Source organism: Pieris napi, chromosome 7 (assembly GCF_905475465.1).
Source record: "Pieris napi chromosome 7, ilPieNapi1.2, whole genome shotgun sequence".
NCBI lineage: Eukaryota > Metazoa > Arthropoda > Insecta > Lepidoptera > Pieridae > Pieris > Pieris napi.
The window spans coordinates 12,370,992-12,384,794 of record NC_062240.1 but is presented as its reverse complement, the minus strand read 5'-3'; the positions used below and the strand labels follow the sequence as shown (position 1 = coordinate 12,384,794).

At 30.0% G+C, this 13,803-nt stretch overlaps 1 protein-coding gene across 4 annotated transcripts; it reads left to right on the top strand.

Moving 5' to 3' along the window:
* Positions 1 to 264: 264 nt before the first annotated feature.
* On the top strand, positions 265 to 13,764 carry LOC125051383 (dentin sialophosphoprotein). Of its 4 annotated transcripts, none has more exons than XM_047651652.1 (24): positions 265 to 449; positions 781 to 903; positions 1,305 to 1,511; positions 1,627 to 1,707; positions 1,909 to 4,722; positions 5,547 to 5,609; positions 5,768 to 5,878; positions 6,412 to 6,510; positions 6,847 to 6,957; positions 7,154 to 7,261; positions 7,580 to 7,762; positions 7,832 to 7,927; positions 8,792 to 8,896; positions 8,981 to 9,070; positions 9,402 to 9,491; positions 9,596 to 9,676; positions 10,009 to 10,083; positions 10,321 to 10,422; positions 10,743 to 10,820; positions 11,148 to 11,240; positions 11,708 to 11,782; positions 11,952 to 12,023; positions 12,379 to 12,443; positions 12,776 to 13,764. In XM_047651652.1, the coding sequence occupies exons 1-24, from the start codon at positions 425 to 427 to the stop codon at positions 13,214 to 13,216; spliced, it is 5,388 nt and encodes a 1,795-aa protein (XP_047507608.1). In that variant the 5' UTR covers positions 265 to 424; the 3' UTR covers positions 13,217 to 13,764. The 4 variants fall into 4 exon arrangements, with proteins under 4 accessions (XP_047507608.1, XP_047507609.1, XP_047507607.1 ...); XM_047651653.1 differs by having other exon boundaries at positions 7,829 to 7,927; positions 9,408 to 9,491; XM_047651651.1 differs by having other exon boundaries at positions 266 to 449; positions 7,829 to 7,927.
* The last annotated feature ends 39 nt before the right edge of the window (positions 13,765 to 13,803 follow it).

Below are 13,803 nucleotides of genomic sequence, written 5' to 3'. Positions count from 1 at the left end.
GTATATGTAATGTACTTAATATCCTAGTAATAATAGCATTACCTTGTTTTATTTTTCCTGAAAAAAAATAGATTTTGCTTTTAAGACTTTGTTCCCTGGGGCAAGGAAGTATTCCTGTGTTGAGTATTTGTTTTACTATATTTGCCCAAAATATATGTTATTAAGTCTATGGTTACACAAAAATGAAAGAGTAAAATGTTGCCAAGCTACAAAACACGAAGCGTCGTTTTTCTGTAACCGCTTGGCGCTTTGAACTAAATTTGAATTGACATAACTCGTGCCGGCGTCATAACAGCTGTTCGTACCAACCTCTCAGTTTCGTTTTCAGTGAGTGTAAATCGGTTATTTCAACAAAACACGTGTTTTATTCGTTTGGGACTCAAGTTATTGACTACTAATACTATAATTTCCTTTATTACCTACGATGGAGGATGATAACAGCGCAAAAGGTACGTGAAATACGTAATCTCCAAAAACTAGTGAAGGCGTGCTTAACGCATGTTATAAAACAAGCAGACTTTAGAATTATATTAATATTAGCTTATTGTAATACAATAAATATAACACAACAACAGCTAGAAGATCGTACAATACATCTTAGTGAGATGCTTACGTTTTTACCAAATCCTCGAATAATATTCCTTTTACACTAGGTATCTTAAAAATATAATAAGTTTTAAAATACGTGGAATAGTAATATATGTGTCTACGGTGCTGTTTCAAAGCATATAAATTCGTGTAACGTATCATCGTAATTTATTATATTAAAAAATATTACAGCTCCGGTGACTCGACTGCGCAGAAGGTTATCTGTCGAGTCCACAGAAGAAAGGTCGTCCACACCAAATACGCCCACCAAAAAACGTGGTAGGCCACCAAAGTTGGTACAGATAGATGAAAATGGTAATTTTTTCCACTATGTACTAGGTTAATAGCTGCTTATTGAAAAGTAATTCCAATTAATTGAAATAGTTGTCAAAACCTATTTAAGTAAATGCTAGCTTTAAACTTTCCATTATTGTTATTTTGTTTTGCCACATTTATTTAAAATTGTTATAAGACCTTATAAGACTTACCTATCTTACCTACATTACTCTTCAAGGTAATTTTGAAAATGAAAGTATGTAACTTTAATTCTATTATTAAAAATTGTGTACTTAAAATTTATATCAACCAAATTAAATTCAAAGATTTACCCCTTGTAACTAAATTACTTCCCTGATTTTATTTTTATCATTAATGGGTATAATATTTTATTAATTTCTAGTTTTTAATTTACAATAACAATGCACAAAATTTTACAGATGTAACTCCACCGAAGTCCACACCAAAACGTGGAACAAGGAAAACAAATAAAGATGCTTTGGAACCTCTGGATGACAAACCATTGACACCAGTTAGAAGAAGTACAAGGATTAAATCAAACACAAGTATTGTGTCAGATACTGTTGCTACTACTACTAGTGATACTCCCAGAGCAAAGCGGGTCACACGAAGAAACTCACAAATAGGTTTGCAATCAATCCTTTGCTATATTTATTTTCATACAATTTTGCTTAGCTTTGATGTGATTACTTTGGTTTTTGTGTTTATTATACTATTATGTGTTGTATAATAATGTTACAGGCAGTGACAGTGAAATCCCTTTAACACCTGCCAAACAAACTAGAAGAACTAGAAAGGATTCAACACCAAAGCTAGATAATGGCAAGTGTATCTTTTAATAAATATTTGTTGCCATGTAAAACCATTTCTTGTTAATTGACAGATCAAATTTATGCAGTTTGATTAAACATACAACTTTTATGAAAAAATGAATTATGCCACCCACAGATATTATTTAAATATGCTATGGGCTTTTCTTTTTCATATTTTTTGTCGTTAAATATTTATTATTTTCTCTTACAGATCAAATTGAAAAAGCAGTACCACAGATAACTGAAATTATTGCTGAAGAAGCAGAATTTGTTGAAAAAAGCTTCAGTACACCATCTCATTCTCCTTCTAATAATAAGAGTAAAAAAAGTTCTGGTTTAGTTATTGATGAAGGTGAGAAAAAGTCAGCCATTAGTGTTATTGATGATGCTAAAAATAAATCTATAGTAAAATCCTCCAGTCCTCCGTCACCAGATATTCAAAAGGAGAATATATCACCTGGACCAAAGCATAACAAAAAGGGCAACCTCTCTGCCTCTACAATAGACTTATTGAATAATGTAGACAAATTTTCCAAAACTGATACTCTAAACAAAACAACATCGTTTCTGGAATCGAACATGAAACCATATAAAAAAAGAACTATGTCATGGTCAACAAACTCTACAACACCGGATGAAACTCTCAAACAAGAAAAAATAAACAAATCTCAAAATTATAATGAATCTGGTGTTGACAGTTTATCTCAAAATTCTCAAAACATAAAAAATGTAAAAGTTGTTGTAGATAGAATGGACATTGATCAAATATGCAACAATTCTGCAACAGAAAATAAACACCAAGAAATATCAAGTGAAGAACTTTTTAGCAAAAACCCTAGTGAAGATTCAAAGCCAGAAATAATCATAGAGGAATTCACTACAGAAATTAATGTTCAGACAACTGAAAAGACTCAAGATCAATTTGTTCCTGTTGTAGATGTTTCTTCACCAAATGTTGATGTTTCACTACATAAGTCTAAAACTGATAAAAGCATGAATGCTTCTCGTCGGGAAAAAATGTTTAATGACAGTGTTGAGCCAATGGATGTTGATCAAACTATACCAGAAAGCATGGTAATGCTTGAAGAAAAAGAATCTTTTACAGAATTAAATAACAAATCCCGTAAAAGTAGCTTATCATCTGAGTCTAAAAGAAAACCTTCAGTATCACAGGCTATGGAAACTGAAAATAAAAGTACTTTGATATTATCACAGCCTAATGATAATACCTCACAAATAAATAGTCTGGGAAAAAGTCCAATGCCATCAGACAATATGTTTTTATCTAAATCACTTGTAGATTTAGATAAAACACAAAATTTGGATAAGGAAGCCAAGAATCAATCAATAACCTGCTTAACAAGTACCCCATTACAACAAAAACCTCTCCAAAGGCTAATTGCACCAATGAATACATCAGTTATTAAATCAAATGATAACATTGATGGTACTCCAAAAAGTTTCGTCGATACCAACTCGCCTTTAGCGAAAAATGAAAATATTAAACTTTCTTCTGCAAGTAAAAGTCTCAAGGTAGATGATGATTGTGATGACAAGGTCCCAGAAGATAAAATAACGAACATCGATCAATCAATAAAGTCTGTTACTGATAGCCAGATAAAAGATGATTGCAAAAATATATCTATGAGTAACAAGTCTAATGTTCTCACTCCTAAGGATAAGGACAATGAAAATAATGTGTCAACTGAATCCATTAAGTCAAAGGAGCACAAATTAATAGTAAATGTCCATTCTAGTGATGAAGATTCAAGTGACGACATGCCAAATTTGAAAAGTAATGTTAATGAATCTAAGAGTAAATCAAAAAAGAAAATGTTAATAAATGATGAATCTGATGATAGTGAAATATCTAATGATGAATCTATCTCAAAAAATGATTTAGTTGATGATGAAGCTGACGACGCTGGTGATGATTATGAATCCGGTGATAGTCAGGACGAAGAGGAATTACGATATGCCAAAGAAAACGAAATTACTGATAAAGGTGTCACTCTTACGTCAGATGAAGATTTCTCAAATGACTCTGATTATGAAAAAGATTCCTTCATCGTCAGCTCTGATGAAGAAGACAATCAGCTGTTAGAAGGAACCGAAGATGACTTATCAATGAGTGATAATGAACTTAAAATGACAGCGAAGTCAAAGAAGAAATACAATGAACGTATGATCAAAGAACAGAAGAAAGCTTCGAGAGAAATGTTTGAATCCCGTCACAAACTAAATATTAAAAAAAAGAATGTCATAGAAGATGACACCGATTCCAAATCAGATGACGACAACCCTCCTAAACAGCAGAAAAAAATTAACAGGATGCGATTAGATTCAAGTCACGAAACCAGCGGGCTTAATGAAAGCAAGTCCCGTACTGAAATCAAGAAGCACTTATCTGAATCGAATGTAAATGAAACATTTAACGAAAAAGAGATGACACAAAATATGAATGTGAGTTCTCAAGAAAGTGACCCACTGGCCACTTCAATGAAAAAAGATCCAAAATCTCCCAAGAAAGGGGATAAGCGAACAAATACAACACTGGACTTTGAAGTATCATCAAATAGGAGTCAATTGAACAATCTCGAAAAAGATGAAGAAAATCCTTTGGAGTCTGAAAAAGATAATGAATCTTCGTCCGACAGTGACACAAACAATATAATTAGTAATTATGATTCAATTCTAAGCACCCTGAACAAAGCTAGTAAACTTGACACATCACTTAACCTAGACGTGAAGAAAAAGATGAAAAATAAACGAGCCTCGATAATTGACGAGCTTAATCTAACTCAGTCTGGTAAAAAAGAAAGTTTATCAAAGACAACACCAAAGCAAAATCCTAATAAAAAAGATTTGGTTGAAGATGATGATAATTCGTCGTCTGACTCGATCAGTCTCAAACTGCTTATTTCTGAAGATAGCAACACTGACTCTATTAATACTAAAAATGAAGACGAAGCGATTCCTTCGAAAGAGAGTGAAGCTAAGATTGATCTCACAAATAATGAAGAGGGTAAGTTGTATGTTTTGCCTGTATTTGTTAATGTATATAATATTGCTTATGATCGTGACTCAAATGCATAACTCATGCAGACTGTTTATTAACTGTTGTAATCATATACCTAACCTTAATTATAGGTCTGGATATCCATAGTTGCCCCTCTCACTATAAAATCGTTTTTTTTTTTGTAATTTATTTTTTTTTATTTTAATGTTTGTTTTATTTAATAATTGTTTTGATGAATATTTGCATAATCTTTTTATAGGTTTGTGCCTCAGAAGTCTGTAACTGTTTCATGATTATTTGTTAATTTAAACACGTCGTCGACTTTTTGGGTCTAAGACAAGCCGATTTCCTTCACCGTTCGAGCGAAAATTTAAATGCGAAACATATAAAGAAGGCATAAAGTTGAAGCTGTTGCCATAATATTAAAAAAAAAAAAAAAAAAACATATAAAGAAAGTTTACTGCTGGGGATCGTACCTACGACCTCAGGAATGAGACGCACGCTGAAAGCATTAGGCCAATACAGCTAACTAAATTATATATTACAAACACTAATTATACAAATAATTAAGCCAAAAATGAATACAAGAAATGTATCCTGACATCCAAATATATAGTGTATGTTAGAGAGGGTATGCTCATGAGTTTATTTAGGGCTATGGATATTTCCAATAGACTTTATAAATTCAAACAAAAAATTTGGTTAAAAAGTTTGTACTTTAATTTTGTTATGAACTTTCCATATTTCCTATGAAATTGTTTTAAAATTAATGTTATTTTATATTTACCAATATTATTTAACAACATAACAATTAATAATTATTTTTGTAGAAAACATGGATTGTGGTTCAGAAAACCTCTTTTTCATCGACACAAAAGGAGACCTCGAAGAAGGTAATTATTCTAAAATAGTCATTTAAATTTGATTTGAACCGCCGCTGTGCTTGATTAGCCAAAGTTTATTTCTCTTTCTAGAAACTGAAACCATAGCTGTAGATCATAGCCAAATAAAAAATTCCTTACGTTGCAATAATGTTAATATTTTTTTTTAGATTCTCCAGCAGAAGAAAATATTTTCAAAGACATGAATATTTCCAACATTAAAACACCTAAAAGTGAAAAGAAGAAACAAAGGTTGTCTAAATCGCAAACTGATATTAATGGTATGATAAATATATATTACTAGCCGTTTCGCGCCCGCTTTGCTGGACGAATTAAAATAAATTTTATGTTTCATTATTTTATTTTATTTCATATTTTTATTATTCTTCTTTTTAACTTCCCGCTAAGAAAATTGAAATATTTCGAAAATCGAGTTTTTAACAGATGTTGACGTTTTGCGGTTCTAGGAAGCCTCTTTTGTTTTTATTAGCGGGAAAAAATTTCATAAAAGTAAAACAGAAATAAAAAAATGAATGAACGTTGGAATTCTTAATTTGAAAATAAATAGCCATAAACCATCTAGGAAAAATTTCGCATCGAATGGTGGTAGTTTCATGTCGATACGATCAGTGGTTTAAGCGTGAAAGAGCCTCAAACGAACACCATTTTCTTTTTATATATATAGATTTCCATTATACAGATTACCCTTGATAAATGGACAGCACATAAATAATTCATTTTGGACCATTAATACTTGAGATCAAAAAAACATTTCAACTTTATTTTAGTAAATATTTTATTAATTCTGTTTTAGTTACACTTATTGAAGAAATTTATCATCAAAATACTTCAAGTGCCAAAACTCCTAAAAGTGATAAGAAGAAACAAGCGTTTGAAGCAATGGCAGATAATGGTATGAAAAATATATTTATACTTTAAAAACCGCGCTACAACCTTTTTAGATCTGGGCCTCAGATTTATTTATCTGTTTTATGGTCATTTGTCAATCTAATAGGCAAGCAAGTATCTACTTTTCGGGTGGAAAGTATGATATTCCTCGTTTACTTTTACTGCACGAGTAAGAGTTAAAAGCACATAGAAAAAGTCATGGTGCACAACCGGGGATCGAAACAACGACCTCAGGGATGACAGTCTCATTTTTGATATTTATACATACTTATGTATTATTTGTTAATAGAAATAATTAAAAGAATTAAATATTAATGACTATATGTAAATTATATTTCAGATTCACCTATTAAGGAAATCATCAACAAACAGAATACATCAAATGTTAATACTCCTAAAAGTGAGAAGAAAAAGAAGCAAAAGTTATCTGAATCTACAGCTGATATTGAGGGTACATACTAATTATTATTAATTATAATTTTGTTGCATTTATATAAAAAAATATTTAAATATGAACATAACCAACTCAAGATTTAGAAAAACATTCAATTGCATGATTGACCAGAAATATTTAAAAAAATGACATTCTCTTTCATTTGTAGTATTTTAATTATATTTGAATGAGTTCTGATATATATCTCTTTTAGATGCCCCAACTGAAGATACAATTCAAATACAGAATACTTCAAGTGTAAAAACTCCCAAAAGTGAGAAGAAAAAGAAGCAAAAATTATCTGAATCCACTGATGTTGATGGTAAGATTCATATTTATTTCCTAATATTATTGCATCATGGCAACATTTGTTTTTCTCAAAATCGGGTATGAAAAATATATATTTAATAATTGACTATATGTGATTAAATAAATAGAATTTTAGACATATGGTTTCATGGTCTTGCTTTGTAAAATATTTGTTTGTATATGTTAGGCCAAGGTTTATTAATAAATATTCATTTATTTAGTATATAAATTATTTTTATTTATTACCCTTAAGTGGTAACCCATTGAGGAATGAATAAATTCACAGTTAGATGCTATTTTAATAATCTAATTCTTGCTTTTATTTCTAAAGATGCACCAGCAGAAGAAAGGATTATCAAAGACCTGAACATTTCCAACAAAACTCCTCAAAGTGAAAAGAAACAGAAATTGTCTAAATCCCAGATTGCAGAAGCACCATTTGAAGATATCCCGGACCAAAATACTCCAAGTGACAAGAAAAAGAAAAGGCTATCGAAATCTCATCCCGATATTGGTAGGAGACTTTCCACTTTTCTGGCTTTTCTTAATATATGAATTTCATTTCTATGTATTATTTTAGAAGCCATGCAAGCCGAAGATCGAAATACCTCAAATGTAAAAACTCCTAAAAGTGAAAAGAAGAGGCAAAAGTTATCCCAGTCACATAGTGATATTGACGGTAAGACGAGATTTATATCTATTCACACTATGGCACATACAAGTATTGTAAATTAATACTTTTTTTGAAGTGAAACTTCTTTAGAATCGTTGTGATTTCAAACCGGATGCAACGGAAAAAGCGACAGTAAACAGAGACAGACACATAAATTAATAGGATTTGGCGTGGGAGAGAGTGAGATAGGAGGCATTATACAGTGTATAAACTTTAAATTAGTGTGTATTTGAACATTTTCTGAAGTAAAAAAACAGATTTGATGAAAATTAAATAAGTAAGTCAAGTAAGTAGTTTAATTATAAAATTTGATTATTTATCAATTTTATTTACAAATAATTAGTGATAGAAACTTTTTGAAGTGAAAACTTCGTACTACACTTAATGAAAAGTTTATACACTGTATAATGCAGGAAGCATTATACAGTGTATATCTCATTTTCTCCCACGTTGGATCTTGTGAATTTATTATTTTAGTTTTTACCAAAATTAAAGATTGATATTTAAGTTATAAGTAAAAATTTAACATTAAAATATATAATTTTTTAAAGAAAAGATCCTACATTTAGATGGAGAAAAAGTCTAATTTACATATTTTAATTATAAAAACTTTGTTTTTGAAGGTTTCACTTCTACCACGTGTGAATTGGACACATGATTGTTTTTTTTTAAACATGGTGCATTCGGTGGCCTTATTGCTACTAAAGTCTTCCTGGCACTTTTAGCTAAAAGAAAAAGAAAAAAAAAACGTATATTTTCGTTTAATAAATATTTTAAAATATATTTTGTTAAATAATAAATTACATTGGGATCAAACAGAAAAATTGTATAGAGTTTATAAGTATCTTTAATACAGGCAATTTCTTTTAGTTGAACCCGAGGATAATATGGACCAAAACGCTTCAAGTATCAAGACTCCTAAAAGTGAGAAGAAAAAAAAGAAGAAATTTTCTGAATCAGCAGTTGATATTGAAGGTGAGATCAAGATTAGATAGATTTAGATTTGTATCTTTTTTTAATAAGTTTACCAATGTTGATAATAATACATATTTTTAATAGTTTCAGATCTGAATTTGTCGAAAGCAAAAACTCCTAAAAGTGACAAGAAGAAAAAACAAGACTTTTCTGAATCCCAAGGGAATATTCAAGGTATACAATTTCATCTTGCCTCCTAAACAGAGTTATAAATATCCATACCTTATTGTTAAAACATAAATCAGTCTAAATGCACAGTTTACACTAAAGTACTAATTTACCTCTTTTCATAATAGCATAAAGACAATTCAAAAGAAAGAGTATTTTTGTTAATAGTCCAATTAGCGATTTTGTTAAATATATTACTGATTTTCTTTCATAACTTTATTTTTCAAATATTTTACAGTTTCTATTGGACTCTTATATTATTAAAAGATTTTTGTACTGAATAAACTTAAAAACTACTGAGCTGATTTAAAAAAATATACTAATTATAAAAAAATAGTTTCAGAGCTGGACTCATCAAATGCGAAAACTCCTAAAAGTGCAAAAAAGAAAAAGCTTAGTTTATCCGAATCACAAACAAATATTCAAGGTGAATATTTCTTTTTTAAATCTTTTAATTATGAAATAATTTTATTAATTTTGTAAGTTATAAAAGTTGTCAACATAATACAAAAAAAACTAATTTTTCTACAGAACTGAACTCGTCCAATGCCAAGACCCCAAAAAGTGCAGAGAAAAAGAAACAAGATTTATCTGAATCGCAGAATAATCAAGGTAAATCCATTTTTAAATAATATATCATTATTATTTATTCGCTTATAATTAAAATTCATAAACACTTTATGAATTTTTGTAATAACTGCCAAATGCCAAATAGCCATTTTGCCTATTACTTAACTGATTACTATGGATCCCGTTGACCGGTTAGACATCTCTGTTGTTTCTACCATGTAGGACGCTACATAATAATGATCGGTTTCAAAAAAGCACTTTTACCAGATTTTTGAAAATGTTATAGTTATTTTACACTTGCCTTAATAAGTTCCTGGTACAACAGAACATTGAATCGTTGGCTTTGTATTCTATTTAAATATTCTCTTTTTCAGAGCTGGGCTCAAAAGCAAATACACCTAAATCTGAAAAGAAGAAGAATCGAGATGTGTCACAGACAAATATTGAAGGTATGTTCTGGCACAGACAGATTTTAAAAATATGTATATGTAAGTTTTGATATTGTCTGTTAAAGTTAATAATATTTTGTGATGAAGGCAATTCTGTTAAAGATCTTTTTTTATATAGAAATTCAAAATTTACCAATGTACTACGACACTTTCAAATTGCAACACATTTTCAGGGCTCATAATTTGATTTAAGTATGGCCATATTATTTCGTGCTTATTAATAAAAATATTTTTTAGTTTCAGAAGTACCAATAGAAGAAATCGTTGCCGAGATCGACTCGAATGTAAAGACGCCTAAAAGTGATAAGAAGAAGAAAAGAAAGTCTGGCAATATTGAAGGTAATTTCGCTACATTGAACATATTATCTAATTTATTTTATTTATATTATTGTGTAAACAGAAAGCCTGCTATGGCTGATGTTGAGTTTTCCATAAAAATAATATTTATATTCTACATAAAAATGCTCATTACTTAACGATAATCCTTAGTAGCCGTTTTACAAATTACATCCTTTGCCAGGCCTAGCTTTGAGAAAAAAAAATATAACTGCCACCATAGAATACAAATATTGATCTTGAAGTTTGAAACTTAGATGAGTTTTTAAAATTTCTATAAAAAACTAATGCAATTTATTTTTATGCCTATTATTTAATTTCAGACGCGAATGTCGTTGAAGAAGTTTCAGTTGTCAAAACACCTAAAAGCGCTGAGAAACTCCCTCAAACTCATATTGAAGGTATGTTTTTTTTACTCATTCACGTCAGAATGGCTAAATTGTTTTTAATAAAATTTCTCACAATATTACTACGTATATACATGATATGGGCGGGCATGAAGCAGATACATTTCTACATCTAAAGTCGTAGTCTAACCGTAACTCGCACTTTGTGTACCTTCCCCGTACGACAAAAAAAAATTGCAAACATAGACAAAAACATCCACAGCATAGCCGGGATTCAAACGCACGACCTCGGGTTTGGGAATCGCAAACTTAGCCATGCTCAAAGGATATTTTTAGTCAAAACTATTAGTATATGTATTATCCACATTATATTTATTACAGATTTGGTAAATAAACAAGAAATTGATTCAATAAAGACTAAAGGTGAAAAGAAAAAGAAAAAGCAGATGTTACAATCTGCAGATAGCGTTGAAGGTAAGATTTATTATGGTACATTATACGTCATCAATTAATTTATAGCCTCACCACAATTACACTTTTTCAATTAATTAGTTCAGAGGTGCCTTCTACTCTCTTCAACTTTCATACATTTGTAATAATTATATTTCTTTGTTTAGTTCTATATTTGTAAATTTATATACCTAGTTCAATATATTTTAATATGAATCAGGTAGTAATCAATTTAGACCATATGAAAAGGTCCCATTTGGATATTTAAAAGATAACTAACACATAATCAAAGATAGATAGGGCACAGTTAATTGTGACTTACACACTTATTTATTTATTTAATATATTGTATGTTGTGGATGAAATATTTATTGATCCATAGACAAACAGTAATTTAATTAAAAATATATAATTTAATAGCATGTTTTGCTTGCTTAAAGAACAAGTTGCCTAAATTAATCAAATAATTGTTAATGGGTTATTTGTTTTAGGCCAAAGTGAAGATTTAGTCATGGGTAAGAAAAAGAGGAAGAGGTCAAACACTGTTCCCGTTGAAGAAATTATTGGTAAGAACATTTATGAATTTTTATTTAAAACCCATCAAAACTAAGAACATTTCATAAAAAAAAATATTTTTTCTCATTCTGATAGAAAAGTAAGGTTTTTTAAATTCATTATAGAAACAAGTCCTTTGGGCAAAAATTTAATTTTGAATTATTTGTGGTATTTTTGCAGAAACAGCTTCACAGAGCAATGGCAATGAAAAGAAAAAGAGAAAAATAAAAAATACGGATGAAACTGTAAAAGGTAAATAAAATATAATAATATTAAAGTTATACTTCTTTTGGCGCGTTAGGGAAATATGATGAGAGTAAATTTTTACGATGCGCGTGCACACCGTCACTAAAACCCGACACCCTGAAGTTAGCTATATTCAAAATTTTAGTTTATTCTATTGTTAGTGTCGTTTTTTACAAATAAGAAGAAGAATAACTTCTAACGCGTGTACATAAATACACACGATTTTTTTTATTTTGTAGAACAAAATTTAATTATTATTAGTTTTATTCTAATGAATTAGAATTCTTCAAGCAATTAATATATAGTAAATAATGAAAAAAATCATATTTTATTACATCTAACCAAATTATAATTTTTACAGTAGCAGATGTCAAGAAAAGTAAAAAACGCAAAGAAAGGGAAGACGATGAACATGATCAACCGAAGGTTAGATTTAAATAAAACTTCTTTATATGTTTTCTAGTCAAGCTATTTAACTAGATTATTACGAACAACCTACTTATAAAAAACAAATTAATGCTTAAATAAACTTAGTCCTCATTATAAAACGTGGATAAGTAAAGTTAGCACATTTCTTGCATGATTACTATGTTCCATATAAAAATAAGTGTTAATTGTCTTGCTAATTTTAATCCACGTTTTATAAAGTGTAGTTAGCAAATGTTTACACCGAACATTGAGACATTTTATAGTTACATAGACCATCAACTCTTTATTTGGCGTCTATAGTCTTTGCCTTACAACCGTTTTTGTTTAAGGTCCAACCGAGTTCCTCAAAAATGACAGTTCCCCGCTTGCCCATGTCTGTCATTACCCAGCTGGCGGATAATCCGAAAATACAAGCAAGGAAGAAGCCAAAAGTAATTTCAACGAGCCAATTTATAGTCGAGGACTATCGAAGAAAAATGCCCTCGACCTATTTAGAAGAAAGTGTTTATCTAAATGATGATTCACCTGAAAAGAAGAAACCAAAGAAAAAAATACCCAAAGTGTTGCCATCAATGCCTTCGACCTCTTCCTCCAACCACGGATTTACGACTACATTTAAAATAAATGTTATCTCGGCTGAAACTAAATTTGTCGCACAAGCTGACAACGTCGCCAACTTCAGGGAAGACCGTTTATACAATAAAAACCGAAAGCGACGCACATACGAACACTTAAAGAAACACACAAGTTCGAAATTGTCAAAATTTTAGTTATCTTTCTTTTATTTATGGACCTAAGCCGCCTGTTGTTTATTTAATTAAGCATTTGTTGAACGTGACTTTTGTATGCATTTCATTGTTTTCTGAAAGTTTTTTGTATTCTCTTTAGTTAATAATTTGTTGTTAGGTAAAGTTAATTTCTTTTTCGCCTGTTTGATATCTGGTTTTACACTGACATTGTTGAAATTTTAACTTAAGAATTAGGAATGCAATTAGGTTTTAAGTTAAATACCAGTCTCTTAATTTTTCCGATCATACATTTAACTTGTTTCGACTTCCATTCTACTGTTTTATTCACCTTTCCACTAGAATAATGTACAACGGGATACTAATCTAATCTAATACGGGAATCTGGTCCTCAATTTAATTATATGCATTTGTATTTTACCGCCTTTTGTGTGTTTTGCGTATGAACTAGATGGCGCTAGATGCTGTTGCGAGAATTTCCTCTCACCATGTGCCTTGTTTTGTTTAAAAAATATGATGTTTTGACATGTTATTAGTATTATATGTAAATAAAGCTACTCATTGATATTCAACGGTTATTTTAAAATATCAATTAAATAATAAAATTCTAT

Bases quoted from the DNA above. Each gene is read 5' to 3' on its own strand.
- LOC125051383 (XM_047651651.1), top strand. From the start codon at position 425: ATGGAGGATGATAACAGCGCAAAAG. The intron at 4,723-5,546 runs GTAAGTTGTATG...TTATTTTTGTAG, and splicing joins TCTCACAAATAATGAAGAGG to AAAACATGGATTGTGGTTCA. The intron at 9,492-9,595 runs GTGAATATTTCT...ATTTTTCTACAG, and splicing joins ATCACAAACAAATATTCAAG to AACTGAACTCGTCCAATGCC.